Raw genomic sequence first — 23,375 nt, forward strand, 5'->3', positions numbered from 1 at the left:
CTAGTCTCTGCGCCTGGTCATGAGACTTGGGGAAGCTTAAGAAAAAGTTATTTCTGCCATTTAGAATTTTCTAGAAATGACTAAGATGGCCTCAACTGAGTTTTAATATTTTACTACTAGGACTTCCCTGGCGGTCCAGTGGTTAAGACTTTGCCTTCCAACATGGGGGGTATGGATTCCATATTTGGTTGGGGAGCTGAGATCCCAAGGCCAGAGCCAAAAACCAAAACAAAAAACAGAAGCAATATTGTAAAAAAAAATCAAGAAGGACTTTAAAAAATGGTCCACGTGTTAAAGAAAAAAATTTTTACTGCTAACTCAGATCAAAGGTTGAACACCTCATGTTGGTTACATGTCATTTGCTCGTTTGGATGGTGAGGTGGAAGGGAAAGGCTGTGAGGCTGGTCTCGACAGCAACACGATTTCATTTCCTAAGCGGTGGTTTCACTGCAAATGATGATGAATCTGAGTCAGTTCCGGGCTGGCTGTGGTCAGGGCGGAACCAAGATGAGAAACCACACTTAATCTATGACTTATGCATGGTCAGGACTGACAGACAGACCTGGGCTTCTGTCTGAGTTACAAAGCAACTCATTAGCGATGCTTTATCCCTTTTTATTTTTCACTAGTCTTCAGGTTATTGGAACAGCTTTCTAAATGATTTGTTGCTTCCTTTTTTGTTGTGTTTCGTTGAGGTGAGTCATCATGAAAACAAAATGAAGAAGAAAAAAAGAAACCAACAGCCGACTATCACAGAAAGAACGCTTCAAAGCGCTTGTTGAATGCAGCTTTATTGATACTGAGGAGATTATAAACAGGATATACCTTTTAGTTTGTTGTTCCTTATACAGTACAAGAATGTTTTAAGCAAACAAAGAAATTTTTGGCCAAAATTTGCTGAATAAACACATAGATTTTTAAGGAGTATTCAAGACAAGTATTTTATTTCTGGTTCCCTGAGAGGGGCATTTAAATGATCTTTACCCCCTCAATGTGCTGAAGGGTAAATTGTTAGTTTTAGAATCTTTAGTTCTCATAACTATGATGGAGGAGTGTTTAGGAAACCAGTCTGTAGTTTCTAAAATATGAAAGCACGTATTGAAAAATAATTCCTTTGAATTATTTTTGTGCTGGAGAATATACCCATCAGTGGCTGGGCTGGGAATTCTAGTTTATTCAGAGAAGACTCATTCAGAGTAGATGGCATAAACTCATTTCTTTGTAACTCTGGAAAAAAAAATAAGTGACGTGATAGTAGTTTCTTTTATCTAATAACTTGGATGAATTTGGAAGATATTTGGCCAGGGTAACCAGCAAAAGATGGACCTCTTAACACTTACATATTTCCAGGCAAACTCTAACTACACGCACGTTTGAAAAATACACTTACTGTAATGCTGCTCTGCCTTAAGTCACAGAGCAAGTCAGTACATCCTCACATGCTTCTTACCTCAGTTATACCTCCTCATTCATAACACTCCACTACCATCTAATCCTGGTTGGGAATTATATTCATCTGCACCATCATTGACCTCCTATTCATAACCATTCTTACAACATAGGAAGCAAAAATAAAACCCATCCAACGCCGCTGAAAGCAACTAGTACATCAGGGATAACAATCTGGCACCAAAAGTCTAACTAAAAATGGACAGACTACAGTCTGGTATCCTGGAAACCTTCACATCAGATCTCTGGCCCATTCCAAAAAAGAGAGCTTGAATTTTATTATTTCAGCTGCTGGGTGGCCTGCTATTTCTCTGATACATTGAACTAATGCTTTTATTTCATCAGAGGACTCTGGTATTACAAAAATAACAAGTCCTTTGCTTTCAGAAAAATAAGAAGAGGAACAGGGTTGGATCCTAAAGGCCTGGAAGTGTGATTGATTCTAAGTTTAAAATATAATGAAAATAAAGTAATTTTCCAGTTGGAAAACATGGAGAAATCATCAAGTTTTCTAGGAACACCTGCTTCAGTAGTTGGGTTAAAGAGTGTGTTTCCCTTACATGTGGAAAGTGACAGACGTCATTTTGATGCTATACACTTTCATGCCTTTCAATTGTCCATGCAGGATGTTCTAAGATGTATAACTTTCACCAACCCTTCTGTTCCATGTTCCCTACTAATTTGTTATGTCAGAAATTCTGGAATTTCAAATTTCTATTAGTTTTTTTGTTTATTGACCTAACTGTTGGAGCAGACGAAACAACAGCAATATACCCAGGAATCTGGTTAGTGCAGATATTTGTATTCTCTGAGTCTTCAGGCAACCAATGTAGAAAATATATTAAACGGTCATCTCAAACAATCTGTCCATTCTAACCCAGGCTCTCTTCTAGAAAGTCACTACCGAATTTTTGCACATCATATTTTATCAAGCTCTGATGGATGAAAAACTTCTAGTTTCAGCATCTTTTCTCATTCTTCCATGATAAAATACTATAATTGGTTGATTGTATTTCATTCAAATCTTAGGCCCCCCTCTTCACAATGTTTATAGGATCTCGGTGGGAGACACATCCAAGAAATTATGTCTATTTGCCCACTACGGCCTGTAACCCACAATACATCACTTTTCTCTCTCAAAATTAATGATGTGCTGTAGGTTTCTCAGTTCTATGAGAATATATCACAGCAAACGAAACAATATCACAGTCACCCTCACATCGGCTTTGTAAGTTGTGGCCAAAATAATTTATTATAAATCAAAGCTAATTTTACCAGCAGTGCTGCAAGGACAGAAGTCTACCTATACGTTGCACGTTGTGACTTAGGAGCTCAGTGATATAACCGGCCCCATACACTGGCTTCTCACACAGCTTTATTTCTCAGTCTGGGACAGTAAAGAACCAAGGAGCAGGTCTGCTCCGTATTGCCCTGCATGGGGAGAGGAAACAGCCCAATGTTTTTATATTAATAATGTCTTATTCTCAACCTATGGTGTTTTAGCCTTTACCCAAGTGTTACCATTAAACACGCAGAGACTGAACTTTCTATCAGGGGCAATGATATAAAATTGTTCCACAAAATGTACTATATGAACCACTTTTCACAGTTCGAATAAAATATTTTAAATATAAATATTGTAACTCTAGCCATAACCTATCTACACAAGGTGGGAGAGGAGGGGGTTCATGGAAACCCAGTTATACTGTCATAGATACTCATGTTTCACCATTTAGATACTTTGTCTTATTTTTTCAAAATCCATTTGCACATAACCCATAATTGATGGGCCCTTCCTCTCCAAAACAAATGAACTATCAAAGAATAAAAGGATAAATTATAAGAAAGGAAAATATGTATCATTTACTACCATCATCCCTTTGCTCCCAAACTTGGCAAACATAATAAAAAAGTGATATGGAGCGGATATAATTTCATTTGTAAAACTAATCTGCAACAGATGAAATTTAAAAAATATGTAATCAAATGGGCATGTATTATTTTAACATTTCAATGGGAAATGAATGTGTTCAGATTTTTAATTAAGAAATCAGGATTGATATGAAATGGTAAACAATAGGATTTGCCAACAGGAAAATCCATTCATCCCACTTGTGCCAAATCCAGGAATTCTAAACATTTCCTTCATTCTCACTCATCTAAGAGTGGAAGAAATCAAATTATTGTTACTGGCTCCATAAGCTTTGGGCTGTGTTTGCTTTAAGTTAATGATTCTTAAGGACAGACTTTTATTTGATGTTCTTCTGGGGTCCTACATGAAGGTCAAGGTTGCCTTTAACCATCTTGGGGTAGTTCTTAGATTAGCAATTATATTAGTAATATCAATATTTGCAATCCCTTTAACAGGGAAGCAAAGTAAAGTGCCAATACTTCCAGGAGAAACAGAAAAATGATTTAAATTTACATTAGAAATGAAATGACTGATGTCAATTTCTTCTCCGAGAGTAGGATTTTATGATAGGAAATACTCTGGAGGGCCTGAGGCATGGAGGAGGGAATCACTCTTAAGCCAAAGGCATCAACCTGGCAGCCCCTGGGTGGAGTCCCTGTTACTTTCCAGTCGGACTCTCATCTTAAGCTTTATGATTTTTCTCCTGGGATGCCTTTCGAAATCTTTTACTCAGGCATGCATAGGAAAAGAAATTGCATTGAAACATAGAATTAAATCTTGAGTCCTTATGAACGCAGACGGATTTCCATTTTAAAATAAAGTCTATAAAGAATATTTTTAATTTCCTAAAGAAAAAAAAAAGAGGACAATCAACTTTTGTACGAGAGATCTTTTACTCACATAAGCTTCGTGTGTTACTAAACCGCGGAAGCACCATCTCCAAGGTGGGTGTAACCGCTCTAGTTTAAAAAGGATGCGGCGATGAAGCGCGCACCGCGAGTCCTGCCTGCCACCCAGTGGCCGCTGAAATCAACGGCTTCTTGTCTCTCTTGGCTCTGGCCCTGTCTTTTGCTTAAGGAAAAAAAAAAAAAAAAATCGACAGAGAGGTAGATGATGCCCCACCAGCAACTGCAAACCTCCAAGACGGGTGCCTCGATGGATCTGAAAAGGCTGCCCCGTAGTAAATGTTAGATATTTTCCTTTCCTCTCCCCCAGCTCACGCGTCGCCGCGCTGGCCGCTCGCTCTCCCCGCGGCTCCCCGGGCTCAGATGCTGACCGGCACCGAGGACACCGAGCTGGCGCGCGACTCCCGGGTCACCGGGTTGGGCATGGCCAGGGCGCAGCACGAAACGCCCACGGTGGCCTCGGGCAGCTCGTCGTCCTCCGTCCACTCGTTGAGCTCGGGGTTGAAGCACTGGATGCACTTCTTGTACTTCCTCTCGCCCTCGTTCCAGCCGCCCAGCAGGTAGGCGCGGCCGTGCAGCACCGAGGCGCCCGCCGTGCTCACGCCCACCGGCAGCGGCGCCGCGTAGCTCCACTGGCCCGAGGCCGGGCAGAAGCTCTCCACGGTCAGCACGTCCACGCGCTCGCCGCGCGGCCCCAGCTGGCTGCCGCCCATCACGAACACGCGCTCGCCCAGCGCCACCGCGCAGTGCCAGCCGCGCGGCGTGCCCAGCGCCGGCCGCTCCTGCCACGCGTCGCGCGCCGGGTCGTAGGCGCACACGGAGCGCGAGTAGGCGCCGCCGATGTAGCCGCCGGTCACCAGCACGCGGCCCTCGGCCACCGCGCTGGCGTGGCAGCAGCGCGCCACCTCCAGGGGCGCCTTGGGCAGCCACTGGTTGGCCGAGGGCACGTAGCACTCGAGCGAGGCCAGGCTGCCCTCGGCGTTGCGGCCGCCCACTGCGTACAGCAGCCCGTTGAACACGCTCAGGCTGAAGTGCGTGCGCCTCTGGGTCATGTTGGCCAGGTGGATCCACGTGTTGAAGCGGGGGTCGTATCTGGAAATGGCAGAGCGAGCGTGACAGCCTGGTGGGCGCTACCGGGGGAGGGGCGTGTGGGCTGGGGGTGGGTAAGGGGGAGATCACCAGCCCGTCCGTGCGAGGAGCCCGGGGACCCAGGGCAACTCCTTCCCGGGATGGAGGATGCTGGTCCTCTCTGATCCAGCAGCAAAGTGTGGTCCTTGGGAAGGGCAGGGCCGGCGACCGGGACTCCCGCTCCTCCCGCGTGTAAACCAGCCACAACCGCCCCGCTGAGATGACCTCCGACCCCCTTTCCTCCGTATTCAGATATCCATCCTCCGGCAGGATTTAGGGGATGCCCGCGTGGAGGGGGTGGAGCCGGAATGTGTGGAATGAGAGACCGGGAAAGGAAACGCGGCGGCATGAAAGCCAGTTCCGCTTATCCTCAGACACCAGCCCGCCCCAGCTCATCCTCACCGCTTAATCAAGGTAGGGGTTGACTAACTGGGTTTGTTTCTCCTTTTCTCACAAATCCCTTCTTGTTCACACACCTCTCCTGGCCATTGGCACCTTAAGGCTAGTCACTAAGTCCTCTATCGTCTGTTTAGAAGGAGAACAGTAGACACTCATGTATCAGCGCATCAACAAAGCTAACATTTGGATGCTTCTCTAATTTCTAGCACTTATTATTAATAATAGGTCCGATTTTTTTTTAGCGTAGGTATACTCTTTTTTCAGCGTTCAACGTTACAATTATTATACCATCAGCATTGAAGTCAATACCGCAAAAGGCCGAGTACCAATAGTTATCAGCTGGAGGAAAAGAAGCACCCACAGGAAACTAATACTTTCCTATTTCTGTAGTTCCAAGTATTGTAAACACAGAACTCTGTTTGATGTTCATTCATGTTTGTCTCATTTCACCTCCAAGTCAAGACTTAATCATGGCTATCAAGGCTAAAAATCATTAATTGTTTAATTTAAATGACACGTGCATATAATAAAATAGTAAAGAATATTTTTTATGATTTACTAGATGAAGTTTCAACTCTTGTTCATTAGTTATGTTTGGCTTTGAACCACTACCACAATGGAAGCACTGCTTTCTGACCATTTCTTGTGTATGTAGGTTTCATTTTTTATTATAAATATACAAAAATAACATGCATGTAAATTTCACTTTCTGCAGGATTTGGTATGCTTTTGCTCTCTACATGCATCAAAGATATTGATGGTATTTAGTCTTTAAAGAAATGTTTTAAATTAATTAAAATTAATTAGCTGTCACATTTTTAATAATCTCAACCTAGTTGCTAGTTATGAATCTGACAGTCATCAGTAACAAGCCAGTTATGAATCTGACAGTCATCAGTAACAATCCACTTAAAAGAAATTTTGCATCCTTTTAATCTTTCTTACTTTGCACCCAGTTTCTTTCAAAAAAGCAGGGTATCATGAAGAGCACCCTGACTAGAAATAAGAACATGTGAATTCCACTTACTAGCAGTATCACTTCTCTGGGTGTCAGGTTTCTCACATGTAAAATCAGAATCATCAGACTCTTCCTGGCTTGCTTCACTGGCATATTTAGAAATTTCTAGTGCAGAATAGATGTGAGTGCACTCTATAAAATGTAAAGTTTTATATATGTATATTGTGGTGTTATTTTTATTATTGATTTACTGAGCCAGTAACCTAAGCTAATAGACATGATTAGCTTCCTTCTATGTCAGGGCAATTCCCTCATTATATTGAACCATTTCTATTTCTAATAAAAGAGTCAGTACCTGCAGAAATTGCTGACTGCATGCTTGGCTTGATTTCTTGCATCGTTCTGGTCTTCCCCACCGGCCACATAAAGAAATCCATCCATCACAGCCACACACTGATTAAAACTCTTGGCTGGCATCTCTGTGAGCTTGCTCCATCCAATTTCAGGGTCTCTATACAAGACGTCTCTACTAAGGGACTTCTCTGTAAGGCCTGGACGGCCCCCCACAGTGACAAGCACACGACAACCCCCTCGGATTCTCGTGCGTCTAGACTGTAACGTGTTCTGATGATAGGGAAGTAGGTGGTAGTTCATAGCATCTACAAGAAGCTTGTGACAGTCAGCATCCTGCATCATTCTCGGTACTGACTGAACATAATTGACCAGGTCTTGTGCAGAGATGGTACCAAAGCGAATATTGCTCAAGAGATCGGCAGCGTATTTCACTCTCTTTTGGTCAAATTCTAACCATTTCATTGCAATCTGGAATGCTACTATTTCAGAAGGCAACTGTAAATCGTCATCTATAAGAAGTTCATTAATTTGCTCAAAGGTAAGTTTCATAAAATGATCTGTTTCTGCAAATTCAAGGAAGTTATCCCGGATAAATTTCTGGGCGGCTGCCTTTGCGTTTCTCAGGGAGTATGTTTCGGCAATGTTAGCAATGTACATGCAATTCTCAACGCTCATCTCTTGTATCAGAAAATCACTGCACATCTTGACAAGGGTGTGGATCTGAAGATAAACAGCAGCAGAAATAATGCTTCCTATGGTGTACAGGGAGAGAGTGAGCTTTCCGGTGTAGGCGTATGCAATGACCGTGGCCAGGCCCAGCGGTGCGATGTCATTGAGATCCACCCTTTGGGTTGAGGGGTCTTTTTTTAGGATGTTGTAAAAGTACTCACTGCATGAAGCCATCACTGACTTGTGAACGTCAAAGGATTTGGTTTTGGTGCTGATGACTAAGTCACAAAGGAAGCCCTCCTGCCTCATTTTACTCAAACCTTCCAAGAGGTTGGGGCCGTAAGAAGCATCTGTCAGTTCAGAAGAAATGCAGCTAAGGCCGTTGCCTCCTTCCAGGAGCCCATTCAGAGCGTTGAGCTTGTTGAGGGGACTGTCTTCCACAATGATGGTCATCTCATTGACGTCAGCTTTGTTCTTCCTGACAGTCTTCTTTTTGGGGGCCATGCTGGCAAACACACTGTCACAGGCAAGAACTTGCTAGAAAAAAAAAAGACATGATTTTAATTGTGCTTTGGACTTCGAAATACCACCCTGAGAAACTTTTCTCAATTTTTTTTGTAAGATAGTAGTTTTTTAATGACACAATGTAGATTTTCTCAAAAAAAAAAACCATTTAAAGACATTGGACTAGATCCACATCTTATTGACAGTTGACTTAAGCATCAATCATTGCAGACAATGCTAGAAAGATTTATGTTATCAAATGAAACCTCTCAGTAGCTATATGGACAAATTTTATACAGCAGAAATGACCAAATATTCTCTGATCTAGTTGTCCAATAATTATGGAATAAGTGAAACGTCATTTCAAGGACGGAGTTTGCACTCAGGAAGAAGTAAATTATAACTGTGCTTCGTCACTCAGTCGTGTCTGACTCTGTGATCCCATGGCCTGTAGCCCGCCAGGCTCCTTTGTCCATGGGGATTCTCCAGGCAAGAATCCTGGAGTGGGTTGCCATGGCCTCCTCCAGGGGATCTTCCCAACCCAGGGGGCCACCAGGGAAGCCCAAATTATAACTACTCTGAAGTTTTTCTCAGTGAAATACTATAATACTAAAACTCAGGAATTCATGTTAAATGTAGATGTCTGAATATATATGAGAATACACATGGGTAATAACCACTGGATAAGAACTTGTAATGATGTTCAAGTACTTCCTACTCTGCATAGTCACTAAAATAATTTCCAGTTGAATTAAATATCTAAAGGGTGCATATACACACACAAACTTACAAGAACTAGAAGAAAGTAGTTAAAAAAAATCTTAGCATCAGAAAGATGCTTAAGCATAACATAAAATCCAGAAGCATACAGGGAAAGACAGCTCCGAATATTTAAAAAAGTGAAAACTTATATCTATAAAACAACACCAACTATTTGAAAGACAAGCAACAGACTGTGAAAACAAATATTTGTAATATTTTTGACAGATAAAAGGTTCAGTTCAGTTCAGTTCAGTTCAGTTGCTCAGTCGGGTCCGATTCTTTGCAACCCCATGAATCGCAGCACGCCAGGCCTCCCTGTCCATCACCAACTCCCGGAGTTCACTCAAAATCACGTCCATTGAGGCAGTGATGCCATCCAGCCATCTCATCCTCTGTCGTCCCTTTCTCCTCCTGCCCCCAATCCCTCCCAGCATCAGAGTCTTTTCCAATGAGTCAACTCGTAGCATGAGGTGGCCAAAGTCCTGGAGTTTCAGCTTTAGCATCATTCCTTTCAAAGAACACCCAGGGCTGATCTCCTTTAGAATGGACTGGTTGGATCTCCTTGCAGTCCAAGGGACTCTCAAGAGTCTTCTCCAACACCACAGTTCAAAAGCATCAATTCTTCAGCTCTCAACTTTCTTCACAGTCCAACTCTCACATCCATACATGACCACAGGAAAGACCATAGCCTTGACTAGATGGACCTTTGTTGGCAAAGTAATGTCTCTGCTTTGGAATATGCTATCTAGGTTGGTCATAACTTTTCTTCCAAGGAGTAAGTATCTTTTAATTTCATGGCTGCATCACCATCTGCAGTGATTTTGGAGCCCAAATAAATAAAGTCTGACACTGTTTCCACTGTTTCCCCATCTATTTCCTATGAAGTGATGGGACAAGATGCCATGATCTTCGTTTTCTGAATGTTAGGCTTTAAGCCAACTTTTTCACTCTCCTCTTTCACTTTCATCAAGAGGCTTTTTAGTTCCTCTTCGTTTTCTGCCATAAAGGTGGTGTCATCTGCATATCTGAGGTTATTGATATTTCTCCCAGCAATCTTGATTCCAGCTTGTGCTTCCTCCAGCCCAGCGTTTCTCATGATGTACTCTGCATATAAGTTAAATAAGCAGGGTGACAATATACAGCCTTGACGTACTCCTTTTCCTATTTGGAACCAGTCTGTTGTTCTATGTCCAGTTCTAACTGTTGCTTCCTGACCTACATATAGGTTTCTCAAGAGGCAGGTCAGGTGGTCTGGTATTCCCATCTCTTTCAGAATTTTCCACAGTTTATTGTGATCCACACAGTCAAAGGCTTTGGCATAGTCAATAAAGCAGAAATAGATGTTTTCCTGGAACTCTCTTGCTTTTTCCATGATCCAGCAATTTGATGTTGGCAATTTGATCTCTGGTTCCTCTGCCTTTTCTAAAACCAGCTTGAACATCTGGAAGTTCACAGTTCACGCATTGCTGAAGCCTGGCTTGGAGAATTTTGAGCATTACTTTACTAGCATGTGAGATGGGTGCAATTGTGTGGTAGTTTGAGCATTCTTTGGCATTGCCTTTCTTTGAGATTGGAATGAAAGCTGACCTTTTCCAGTCCTGTGGGCACTGCTGAGTTTTCCAAATTTGCTGGCATATTGAGTGCAGCACTTTCACAGCATCATCTTTCAGGATTTGAAATAGCTCAACTGGAATGCCATCACCTCCACTAGCTTTGTTTGTAGTGATGCTTTCTAAGGCCCACTTGACTTTACACTCCAAAATGTCTGGCTCTAGGTTAGTGATCACATCATCATGATTATCTGGGTCATGAAGATCTTTTTTGTACAGTTCTTCTGTGTATTCTTGCCACCTCTTCTTAATATCTTCTGCTTCGTTAGGTCCATACCATTTCTGTCCTTTATTGAGCCCATCTTTGCATGAAATGTTCCCTTAGTATCTCTAATTTTCTTGAAGAGATCTCTAGCCTTTCCCATTCTGTTCTTTTCCTCTATTTCTTTGCATTGATTACTGAGGAAGGCTTTCTTATCTCTTCTTGCTATTATTTGGAACTCTACATTGAGATGCTTATATCTTTCCTTTTCTCCTTTGCTTTTTGCTTCTCTTCTTTTCACAGCTATTTGTAAGGCTTCCCCACACAGTCATTTTGCTTTTTTGCATTTCTTTTCCATGGGGATGGTCTTGATCCCTGTCTCCTGTGCAATGTCACGAACCTCAGTCCATAGTTCATCAGATAAAAGGTTAAAGTTAATATGGTGTTTATTTTTATTTATTTTTATTTTTTGGCCACACCTCACAACTTGTAGGATCTTAGTTCCCTGATAAGAGATCAAACCTAGGCCCCAGCAGTGAAAGCACCAAGTCCTAACCACTGGGCCATCAGGGAATCCCCTAACATTGTATTTAAAGAGCTCCTACAATTAAGAAGTAAAAGGTTAACAAAGGAATCTTTGTAATAGAAAGTGGTTGCTAAGGACCATCAATAAAAATGTTATACAAACAATAACAAAAAAAGAAGTAAATGTAACCCAACTAAAAAATGGATGAAGACTATGACTAGGTAACCATGTTGTTCACAGAAAATAAAATACAGAGTTAATATTTTTTTAAAAACCTAAACTAACAATAATCAGGGAACTGTCAACTGAAATCCAGAGCGCCTTTTTATTTTTTGTGGTCAAATTTTGCTTGTCAAATGGTTAAAATATCTTAAAATACAAAGAATATCAGATGTTGGTGTGGTACTCTCCATACATTGTTGGTAGGAGGATAATTGGTACAGATTTTTGAATAATAATTTAGCAAGCTATGAAAAACCAAAAAAAAAATGCTTAGACACTAAAGTTCTAAATCTACTAATATGTCTCTTAGAAATATATTTATATAGATGCTGATATACAAAAGACAGTAACTGTTTCATATTATCAATATCATAAATATTTGAACCAACTGCTAAACCTATAGGGAGTGTGGGTTTAGCTGTACATTTAGAGCTGTGAACAGCTCTAATATTAAATGTAGACTTGAAATATATTAAGTTTACCAAATAAATACATAGCTCTTAAAGTATCACAGATTAAGTTATTTTAGCCCTTCTCAAAATATTGGGCACAGCCATCAGAACATGCTAAACCTGGCTTTTTAAATGGATTTTATCTACGCCATGGTGGCATCCACTTTCTTGTGAAATTAATGGCATTTAAAATTTTTTATTGAAGTATAATTAATTTACAATGTCATGTTGGTTTCAGGTATACAGCACAGTGGTTCAGAATGTATATATTCTTTTTCCAATTCTTTCCCCTTATAGGTTATTACAAAATACTGAGTATAGTGCCCTGAGTTATGCAGTAGGTCCTTGTCGGTTACCTATCTCACATATAGGAGTGTGTGTGTCGGAGAAGGCGATGGCACCCCACTCCAGTACTGTTGCCTGGAAAATCCCATGGATGGAGGAGCTGGGTGGGCTGCAGTCCATGGGGTCGTGAAGAGTCGGACACTTACTGGGTGACTTCATTTTCACTTTTCATTTTCATGCATTGGAGAAGGAAATGGCAATCCACTCCAGTCTTCTTGCCTGGAGAATCCCAGGGATGGGGGAGCCTGGTGGGCTGCCGTCTATGGGGTCGCACAGAGTCGGACACGACTGACGCGACTCAGCAGCAGCAGCGGCGGCAGCGTGTGTGCGCTGCTCCTAGCTTATCCAGACTTGACCAGACTTCTAACTTATCCCTTCCCCACCCCATCCTGTTTCTCCTTTTGGTAACGGTAGTTTGTTTTTTGTCTGTGGGTCTATTTCTGTTTTATAAATTAGTTCATTTGCATTTTTTTAGATTCTACATATAAGCGATATCATATGATATTAGCTTTTTTCTTACTTTACTTAGTATCATACTCTGTAGGTCCATCCATTTTTTTTTTCATTTTTAAAATGTCAAAATCATGTGGATGGACCTAGAGAGTATTATACAGAGTGATGTAAGTCAGAAAGAGAAAGACATTGCATATTAATGCATATATGTGGAATCTAGAAAAATGGTATCAATGATCTTATTTGCAAAGCAGAGATAGAGACACAGATGAAGAAATACATGGACACCAAGGGGAGAAGGGCTGGTTGGGAGGGATTGGGAGATTGGAATGGACACATATATACCATTGATACTATATATAAAATAGATAGCCAATGAGAACGTAGTGTATAGCACAGGGGACTCTACTTAGAGCGCTGTGGTGACTGGATGGCAGGAAGTCTCAGGGATATATGTATGTGTATGGCTGACTCACTTTGCTGTATGGTAGAAACGGACACAACATTGTAAAGCAACTATACTCCGATAAAATTAATTTAGAAAGAAAAAATCATGTTTCTCACCAAAAATAATAAAATCAGTATGTATAATTCAACAGTTAGCAGCTTGTTGCATATCATTCCAGACTGTATATGGTTATGCATATAGATACCCATAGATCTTTCAGGGTTTCCCTGTGGCTCAGTGGTAAAGAATCCACGTGTCAATGCAAGCAATGCAAGAGATGTGGGCTCGATCTCTGGGTCAGAAAGATCCACTGGAGGAGGAAATGGCAACCTACTCCAGTGTTCTTGCATGGGAAATTTCAGGGACGGAGGAGCCTGGCAGGCTACAGTCCATGGGGTTGCAAACAGTTGGATACGGCTGAGCAACTAAACAACAATTTCCTTGATATAAATACACTTGTGGTTGGTTTTAAGCTGTCAGCAACCAGTTTTGCTAAATTCCTGAAAATACAAATTGGTTCTTAGAAGCTCCAGCATACCACTGTGAGACAGCTTATCTCACCTCTGTGCAGCTCTGTGGACTGTGGCCCGCCAGGCTCCTCTGTCCATGGGATTCTCCAGGCGAGAATCCTGGAGTGGGTGGCCACGCCCTCATTAGGGGATCTTCCTGACCCAGGAATCAAACCCGAGTCTCTTACGTCTCCTGCATTGGCAGGCGGGTTCTTGACCACCAGTACCAGCCGGGGAAGCCCGAAACAAGTTTGTGCTATATTATTCAGCAATTTGCTTTCTTTACTTGGATGTACTCATGTACATCTTTCCATAACAGCACGCACATAAATTTACCTCATTCTCCCTAATAGCTGCAGAGACGCCCCCCGCAAGGATATATAAAATTTGTTCAATTATTCTCGTGTTGATGGGCATTTAGGTGTTTAGGTATTTTCTCATTTTTGAAGGGTGGTGTGTGTGTGTGTATTTTAAGTCTCACTGAGGGGTGACACTTAGCTTTGAGGCCCCCTTGAATGTTTTCAATTTAATTACTACTGGAATAGATGTTATAAGAACTCTATAACCTTTCTATTGTGTTTGTTCTTGTTCTTCTCCATGTGGAAGGAGAGAAGCAAGTAGGGAAGAAACAGGACGTCTGTCTCTTTGCCGGGCCTTTTGTCTTCCTCATTAAGCTCTAATCGTCATGTTCACATTTGTATTTGTTTGCAAGACTGGAGCACGTTTGTCCTTCCTCATTCTTCCTTGTGAGCAAAGCCACACGCATCCTTACCTGTGAAATAGATTTTCAACCCACCATCGTTTTAGTCTTCAAATGCATTTGACTTATGTGGTGAGTGACCCTTTGTTGGATTTTTCTGGGGAAATTTTTAAAAAATTTTGTTTCAGCAAGCAGTTATCAGGGTGTGGGCAGCGCTGTGCTGGGAGTGAGGAGGCAATACAGTATGCGATTCATGTTAAATAGACAAACGAGGGCAAGTACGAAATGCCCGCAAGAGAGTCGGGAAGCGCAGCAGAGTACCTACAAAAATTACAAACAGCAGTTCCTACCACCGGGAGCACACATGTGTCTTTGCAAGAAGCCCTGTCTGTTTTTCCTGGAGGAATCCCTACAGGCAGTTTTTCACTCGTGTAGATGCAGGGCTTATCACTACTCAGCAGTCTCTGTTTTGGAGGACATCAGGGAAATCAAATAATACGCTTCTAAATAATCCATGAGTCAAAGAAATCACAAGGGAGATTGGATCGTATTTCAAACTGAATGATAATGAAAATATGATGTAAATACCAGCTTGCCTACTTATCTGAGGTGTGACTTTTCATAGATTACTAACCTCTCAGAGTCTGCACGGACTTACCTCTAAAGGAAAGATAACAATGGTGCTTGCCTGTAGAGTGGTCCATGAAAGCTTAGTGAGGAAGCATCTGTACAGCATTTAATAGGGTATCTTGCAAAAAGTCAATGTTCAAAAGATTTCAATTGTTGCCATTAAAACAAACAGCCCCTGTTATTTGTGTTTAGAGGAATAAAGGAAGTGACCTGTTTAAGCTTTGAGGGGAAGCCCATCAGAGAAAGCAGCCGCACTATGGAGAGGTAATCAGGGGATTAGGAGAAGATTTCTGGAACATAGACATTGCTAAAGGATCTTTGAAAATGCCAGGGAGAGAACTGGAATTCAGGTAATGACATAGGCTGAAGAACAGGTTATTTTTACATTGCTATGCATAAGGGTAACCCTGGAAGTTTAGGAAACTTGGGACACAGATTATGTAAACAAAAGAACGGATATATGGGTAACTTCCCTGGTGGTCTCTTGGTTAAGGCTACCCACTTCTGTTGCGGGGGCACTGCTTCCATCCCTGGCTGGGGAACTAAGATCTCATATACTGCATACTGCGGCCAAAAAAAAAAAAAAAAAAAACACCAAAAAAACAAGCAAAACAAAACAAAAACCCCAAAACAAACAAACAAAAACACGGATTATATGGAACAGGTTGAATCGATGAGCCTGGACTTTGGAATTCAGATGAAAGGAATTGTTTTGTTGCGGTGGAGTTAGGATGGGAAAGTTTGCAGATAACAAGAATCTTGCTGGTTCTAGTACTGAAAGCTTTTTAAAAGCTTTGGAAGCTTTTAAAGCTTCTTTTTAAAAGAAGTAGGTATGGGGGTGGGTGGGGGGGAACAAGGACTTTAAAGCCGAGGAAGTGCCCCTGTGGAAGCAGAGAGGGATGTGCAGACCGAGATGGCTGGAGTGATGGAGACAGGTGGGCAGGTAACACCAGATCAACACAGAAAGGACACTGGGCGCCAGGAAGGGTTTGAACCTGAGAAGCTGGTACATGACTGGGAAGGATACAGAGACCTCCAGGAAGGAGAGGACACACCGAGGCCCTAGTGCACTTCGTCACGTTTCCGCCACGGCTTCCTGCTCTTGCTTCCTGTTGCCACCTTCACTTTCCTCCATAGTCTGGCCTTCCCGCTTCCTGCTGCCCTTGGCATTCCCTTGGAGACCTCTCAACCCTCTATCTGAATCCTCTTGCCTTTGTCCCATTTCCCCAGGCCCCTACTGGGCGAGACATCAGCTGGTCTGATAGATGATCCAGGGTTTGCATGGTTTCTCCCAGATATGCATGGTTTTTGTTTTGTTTTTAGCAGTTTCCTCCTATGACTCACATACAAATTTCTAACAGAGTTGCCATCATGGAACATTTATTTTTAAAAGTAGTATTATGATATGTTAATATTCAAATAATATTTTAACATCATTCATTTAATTAATCTTAATGTTCTTAATATATTTTAAATATGTATATATATCTCAAATAAGAGAGGGTTTTTAGAGTCCTCCAAAGCACTTTGTAAAGGCTTCTTTAGCTCTTAGGTGCAGGGGACCATTTAAGAGTTTTGAAATCAGAGCCTGCAGACCCCTTCCTGGTGGCTGTATTTCCCCAGATATGCTCATACGTCCAGCCTTTCTTTATGAGAGCTGCCGTTGCATTCTATTCTCTAGGTCTGCACCTCCCAGCACCTGCCCAGGTGTACTCGGCTGGGGCTGTGTTCCTTCAGCAACACTGCAGACGCCTCCGAGGAGCCTGGGGCCCAGGCTCCCTCCTTGGAAGCTGGGCCAGGTCCTGATGACGTCCTCTCGGCCGCGGAGATGGCCACCGCCTCCCACACCCTGGGGAATGCTTTTCCTCTGGCATCTCCCAGGGAGACAGGGCCTTGGGCACAGCCCTTCTCTGTTTAGGGTAAGAACGGTAGGGCGGCTGCTGGGTGCTCCGGGCCCTGCTGCAGGTTCGACCAGCTCGCTCCTGATGTGGGAGCAAGACCCAGAGGCTCTGTTCTCCGCAGCCGCCCTGGGAAGCCTTGGAAGACCCTCCGGGCCCCTCACACCGAGGCCTTTCTGACATGACATGCTAGGGACAAACACACACACACTCTCACCATGCCGCGTGACTAGCACACCCAGCATTGTTCTACACCAATCACACTTAAATGAAAAGCAAAGGCAGCCTTAAAGGAAAGGAGTTATAAGCAGGCAGCCTGGTTCATGAATGGAAGGAAAGGGGAACAGTTTAATTCACTGCTATCCACTCATCTGGTGGTGGTGCCGCGTTGCTAGGCTGATGGTGTGGGCTTAGGGAGCGAGATTAGACAAAAACGCAATGTCCGCAGACATGTACTACTCAGCCCCAAGGTTATATGTGAACATGTAGCCAAAACAAGGCACCGGAACCCTCCCTGGATTTTTCATTTATTATGTGTGAAAGAGTTCGTTGCTCAGGAGTGTCTACTCTTTGTGATCCCATGGACTGGAGCTTGCCAGACCCCTCTGTCCATGGGATTCTCCAGTCAAGAATACTGGAGTAGGTAGCCATTTCCTTCTCCAGGAGATCTTCCCAATCCAGGGATCAAACCCACGTCTACTGCATTGACAGGCAGATTCTTTACCATCTGAGCCACCAGGGAAGCTAATATATATGTGTGTGTTTGTATGAGTTTTTACAATTATACAAATGTTCATTATGCACCCCTGAGTCATATTGTAAATGATCACAAATGATGGCCACAGGTGATACCAAAATGTGGCTGCAAGGGAGAGGCAGAGGTTACGCCAGTGAGTTAGTTGCCCGTACACGTCCTTATATGATCCAGACTATAACCCAGGTGTTGAGTAACAGTTTGGAAAGCCTCCATTCTTATTATATCAACTCAAAGTTGGATGAGCACTCTACTTGTTGTTTTCAAGGCGTTTCTCTTTTTTTGACGAGTGAGTGCTTTGTGGCTGGTGGCTCAGGGAACCCCCCAGCTTGGGAGCTGTCACCATGGGTCCCAGACCCAGGCGGGGGGGGGGGCGCTCTGACTGGGGTCACAGTCAGTCTGCATGGGGTCTGCATGGTCAGCCTAGCTGAGTGGCCTGCAGCTGGGACACTTTCAAGACTATTTCTCTGTTTTTCTCTGAAGAACAAAGGGCTGGATTCTCCCTTCCCACTGTGGGGTTCTAATGAGTCGTCCCCTTGGGATGGAAGCGCTTTTCCAGCACTCTGGGACCGTGAGTGGCCCTGCCATAGCAGGACGCACTGGACAGAGCAGGTCCAGCCCCGGCAGCTGAGGTTGTGTAATGGGATGAGCAGCTATTTGGAGGCACTGCCAGTCCCCTTCTGTCCCTTCCCTTTTTGAGTATAAGAGGTGCAGGGTGCAGAAGGCTGCAGAAGGCTCCCAACCGAGCCATGCTTCCATTCTGTGGAGGGAACCCGGAGAATTCTTCTCTGGTCTTGAACCCCACAGCCTCCTTCCCCCTCTGCTACATCCACTGTCTCCCAGAGCAACCTCCCAGGTGCCCTAGAAGAGCTGCCCATTAGAAAGTGGGCAAAAGGCAACATAAGGCCACACTCTCCTCCCACTGCCCACCCCTGCTCTGGCACTTCTGTCATTTCTATGACAACAGGATCATGTATTCAACATGTGATCAATGGGTGGGCAGGTACATGAGCTGTCAAATTTGCTATGATCTTTTGTCTTTGAATATTTTAAGTATGTGAATAATTAACTCCTAAATATAAATCATCAAGCATGAATCTAGACTCTGTATGCAATGGAAACCATTACCTTTATTTCTCCCTAAAATATTGATAATATTTATAGAAGTAGCAAACGTTGAGGACTCCTGGGTTCTGTGCCTAGGTAAATACATGATTTTATTTTTATAAATTTAAGCATCATGAAAATTCCCAAAAGGCAGGTGATATTATGTTCACTTTACAAATGAAGAAATTAATATTCTGAGAGAATTTTAAAAACATATCCAAGTTCACATACTGGGTACATAATGTGTAGTGGAGCAAAGATCCAAATCCAGATTGAATCCTGATCCCCTATATTACCCTTACATCCGGAGCAGCTTATAATCTTTCATAGGTTAAAAGGTTAGCTCCTTCCAGCATGAGCAGATAGAGACTGAATGAGTTGGAACTCAAGTTTATAATTTCAAAAGGTGGATATGGAGAACATGAAATGGTTCTTTATGGCTCCAAACTGAAGCCCAGAAGCTGCCCTTCTCAATGTGAGACAGATTTGTTTAGACAGAAAGAGCCTGTGAGTTTCTTTATCTTATTAGGGGTAGTAAGGCTATGAAACTCTAGTAGTTTGGGTAAGCCAAAAGAGAAAGTAGGTTCAAGGAGATCTTGCATGAATTTGTTGACCAGAGAATCAAACACTTCCTTTTAAGTATTAGGTTGAATATGAAGTTATCAACTTTTGCTTAAAGACAAATATTGCCAATTTCTTATGGATCAACTTAGCTAGACGCCTGTCTATCTATAAAGTGTACAGACTCTATACCTAAAGCTACCTTCTGTTAAGCTGCACACACTATGTAAGGACTCTGTGCTAAGATTTTTGGTCTTGATTTTGTTGAAAATTTTAGTAAAATTGCTCTTTCTTGTTTCTAGTCTTTGGTGTGTGTATGTTAAGGTTGTGAGAAGCGAGGGTGGAAATCTGGTTTGTAAGACTAATGATCTGGTCATCACGGAACTGAGAATTGGGTTTTGGTGTTAATATTGCTGTAACCATCTGAATGATCTGTGGCAAAACACTCAAGTTTTTAAGATTTCAGTTTAATCATCTGTCAAATGAGGAGGTATATACCTTTCAGTTCTAAAATTTTACAGAGATTAAGAATAAACAGCTGGCTTTTGCTGTTAGAATTGTAAAAGTCTGGTTTGTATCACTTCTTCTCCCTGATCCCCCTTCAGTATAGCCTTTTAGACTGCTAGTATCAACTCATGATTAACTATGGATAAACCAACAGAGATGGGGAATTCTTCATCCCGGAATCATGCATTTGGGTCTGAGTTGCCAACTTTAGCAAATAAAAATAGAAGATTTCTAGATAAATTTGAATTTCAGAAAAACCACTAATCATCTTTTAGAATTTAAGTATATCCCATGCTATATTTGGGACAAACTTATACTAAGAACTGGTTTGTATCTGAAATTCAAGGTACCTGGCTGTCCTGAATTATATCAGGCAACCCTTTTCTGGGTTGGGTTTCAGGAGTCCAGGAATTGCATGAAGATTTCTGGAGTATTATGAAAACATATTCTGCATGTGTGTTCATGTGTATTTTCCTCTAAGTGGGCCCAGAGCTTTCATAGGTTCAGAAAAAGGTCCATAACCCCAAATATTGGGTTTTTCCATAACATCTTTTTAGCCAATCCAATAGATCCGGAACCACTGGACCGAAGTGAGGCTGCAAGAAATGCTAATGTAATTCTACCCTCTTTTACGAGGGGCAAGCCCACGTGGCGGGATCACACTCGGCCCTCATGGCCTGAAACAGATTGCAGGTGAAACCTCCTAGAAGCGATTGCAGAGTGGAACCGTCACTTCATAAGCAAGAGCGTGTTCTTTCCTTCCGCCCGCCACCCCGCCTCCTGGGAGGCCTCTGCCCGGGGCAGGCTGGGCAGCCTTGTGTGCCCAAGTGCTACTGTCACTCTCCTGCCAGCCCGAGCTGGGATCCCAGAGGGCCTTCTGGCGAGGGGGCGGCAGCTGCGCCTGCCCGGCCCCAGCACATTCCAGCCACCGCGTGTGTCCGCCCGGCAGCTTGACTCCGGGAATAGAAACAGCCGGCCTCTGCCTCTTGCCATTTTAAGCCAAGTCCAGCTTTAGGGGGGGTTTTCCATTTTACTGTTTCACTTCCAAAATGATTTCTAGCATAAAACACACATCAGTATTGCCACAGGCGCACACTTGGAACAAAAACTTGTTTTAAAGTTAAATTAAAAGCTGTTCTTTTTTTGCAGGAGACATTTTGTCAATAGGCTCTCTTTCTGGGAGTTCAAAGAGCTGTCTGATTTGTTGGTACTGATTTCAACACAACAGATTATATTTTATCTAAACTTATCAGATACTAAATGTTCCTGATGTTCCTGATAAAAATGAAGATGAACTTCTAAACTTTATGAACAAAACCTCAGAGGTTTATTTTCCCTTCCCTCCTCTCTAACACAGAAAAAGAAAAACCTACATTAGCATTAGAAACTTAAAATGAGTGTTATAATTATCAGTCACTTCGCTTTCACGCCTTTCTATGACTATACTTCCTCCCCATCTATCATATTCCTTAGATTTCAAGAAAATGTTTTCTGGCTCACAGCTTCAGGGCTGGAGGACGTGACGGAGGGGAGACCGTTGTCTATAAAATCACTACCACCGTGAACACAGAGACACCCCCCTTCCACCCTCCGTCATTCACCCCCCAGATTTGGAGACTGGGGCCCCAGCTCCTTACCCTCCTGTGTGAGGTGCTTCCCCGACTTGCGATGCTGAAGTTTCAGCTGCAAACTCCTTTTGTGAAGCAATCTGCGGAGAGAGGGCGGAGGAAGAGCCGGTGCGGAGCCAGCGGCAGCCACCTGACGCGTCCAGCGGCAGCAGGGCTTAGAGTGACCCTTCACCGCCCCGCGGCGGGCGAAGAGCCTTTGCTCTGCCCTCGGCTCCCTCGCTGGCGTCGATTTCAGGCCACCCCGGGGCAGAGGGCGGAGCCTCTGGTTGGTGAAGAGGGTTTGGGTTTCCTGATCTCCCCACTTCTTGAAAAACAAAAAATAGTCAAGCCCCATAACCTGAGAGTGAGGAGAGAAAATTAATCAGGTGGATATTTAATTGTCGGAAGCAGATTAGCGTGTGTGTGGACTTGGTCAGAGAAAGGGAAGGTCGTGGATAAAATGAACTTCTGGAAAGGTAAATAGCCTGGTCAGCTCAGGTCCTTTGAGAAGACTGGGCTTATAAATAGACTGTTCTTTAGAAGAGGAGCTTCTGATAGCTCGCACATGGCACTGTGATCATTGGAGCCCCAGTTCCACGGGGTGAGATTCACAGCCCCGACTCTCTGGTGGTCCCCAGGGAAGCCAGAGCTTGGGGAAATACTTTGGCAGTGCTTCCTGTGGGGGGAGAAACAGAGAGGGTCATAACTGACCACAAGCTTTAAATAGGCTCCGGGAGTGTGAAATAGCTGCTAAAAAAGTTACCCTGATAGTAGGCTGCAATAATAGAAAAATAGATCATGGAAAATAAATGTTCTAATTATTCTTGATTAGTCAGATCGGGAGTTCAGCATTGCTTTGCTGCTGTGGCTCGCTGAGTTCTTCTGTATCCCGAAGGAGGAGGCTGGAAGGAAGCTGGGCGTCTTGGGACCATCTTCAGAAAAGAAGAACCAAGAGAGGACTCCGGAGGAGTGGGAATCCTGGGTGCAAGTGTCCTGGGCGCTGTTGGGCAGCAAGGGGCCTTAATTTAAAATTTTGTGGTTTTAAGATATCAAAAGTTAAACCCAGTGTGTAGAACTTCCAACAAAAGACCAAAGTACTCGACTCTATTCCTGCTGTGATAAAAAATGAGCCTTGTATCAGTATTTATGATAATGATGATAAAATGGCAAGAGCCTCTAAGAGGTAGGTGTTGGAGCCAACACTGTTTTCGAGGGTTCAGTACTGTCCATTTCAGTTCTACTGGAGCAACACTGAGATAATCCTTTCAGTAGACTATTATTTTACGTAGAGGTATGAACTCAAGTAGAAGAAATCAATGGCCGAAATGGGAAATCTAAGACTTTGATTTAAAAACATTTACAGAGTGACTACTTGTGCCAGGATTCAACTTCTGCTGTGGTTTGTGTGCTAGAAATGGAGGGTCTAGAATGTGGGTGAAAATGGCAATAGCACCCCACTCCAGTGTTCTTGCCTGGAGAATCCCAGGGATGGGGGAGCCTGGTGGGCTGCCATCTATGGGGTTGCACAGAATCGGACACGACTAAAGCGACTTAGCAGCAGCAGCAGCAGCAGTGTATATTAGGACATTTAATCTTTATTTTTAAAGCAATGGGAGCCTATGTATTGAAGTCTATTATGACAAAAAGATGTTCATGATGAGATTCGCATGGGAAAGAATGCTCCAGCATTTGGGGACTTTATAGACTTTAGAGGTTTAGAAAGAGATAGAAAATGTTAGGTGAGTTATCAGCAAAGACTGGGGTAGAGTAGATGGTGCTGGTGATGGAACATGGGTTGGGATCG

The 23,375-nt window shown here is 43.1% G+C and overlaps 1 protein-coding gene across 1 annotated transcript; it reads right to left on the reverse strand.

Annotated features, from left to right (window-relative positions):
• KLHL31 (kelch like family member 31) lies at nucleotides 751–21,770 on the reverse strand. Its single transcript, XM_018039251.1, has 3 exons — nucleotides 21,602–21,770; nucleotides 7,107–8,311; nucleotides 751–5,358 (listed from the first exon to the last, which is right to left on the reverse strand). Exons 2-3 carry the CDS (start codon nucleotides 8,276–8,278, stop codon nucleotides 4,626–4,628), a joined length of 1,905 nt encoding a protein of 634 aa, XP_017894740.1. The 5' UTR covers nucleotides 8,279–8,311; nucleotides 21,602–21,770; the 3' UTR covers nucleotides 751–4,625.

Source organism: Capra hircus, chromosome 23 (assembly GCF_001704415.2).
Source record: "Capra hircus breed San Clemente chromosome 23, ASM170441v1, whole genome shotgun sequence".
NCBI lineage: Eukaryota > Metazoa > Chordata > Mammalia > Artiodactyla > Bovidae > Capra > Capra hircus.

Excerpts from the sequence above, each read along its gene's own strand:
- KLHL31 (XM_018039251.1), bottom strand. The coding sequence starts at position 8,278 with ATGGCCCCCAAAAAGAAGACTGTCAGGAAGAACAAAGCTGACGTCAAT. Across the intron at positions 5,359-7,106 it reads GCAGTCAGCAATTTCTGCAG|ATACGACCCCCGCTTCAACA; the intron begins GTACTGACTCTT and ends TGCCATTTCCAG.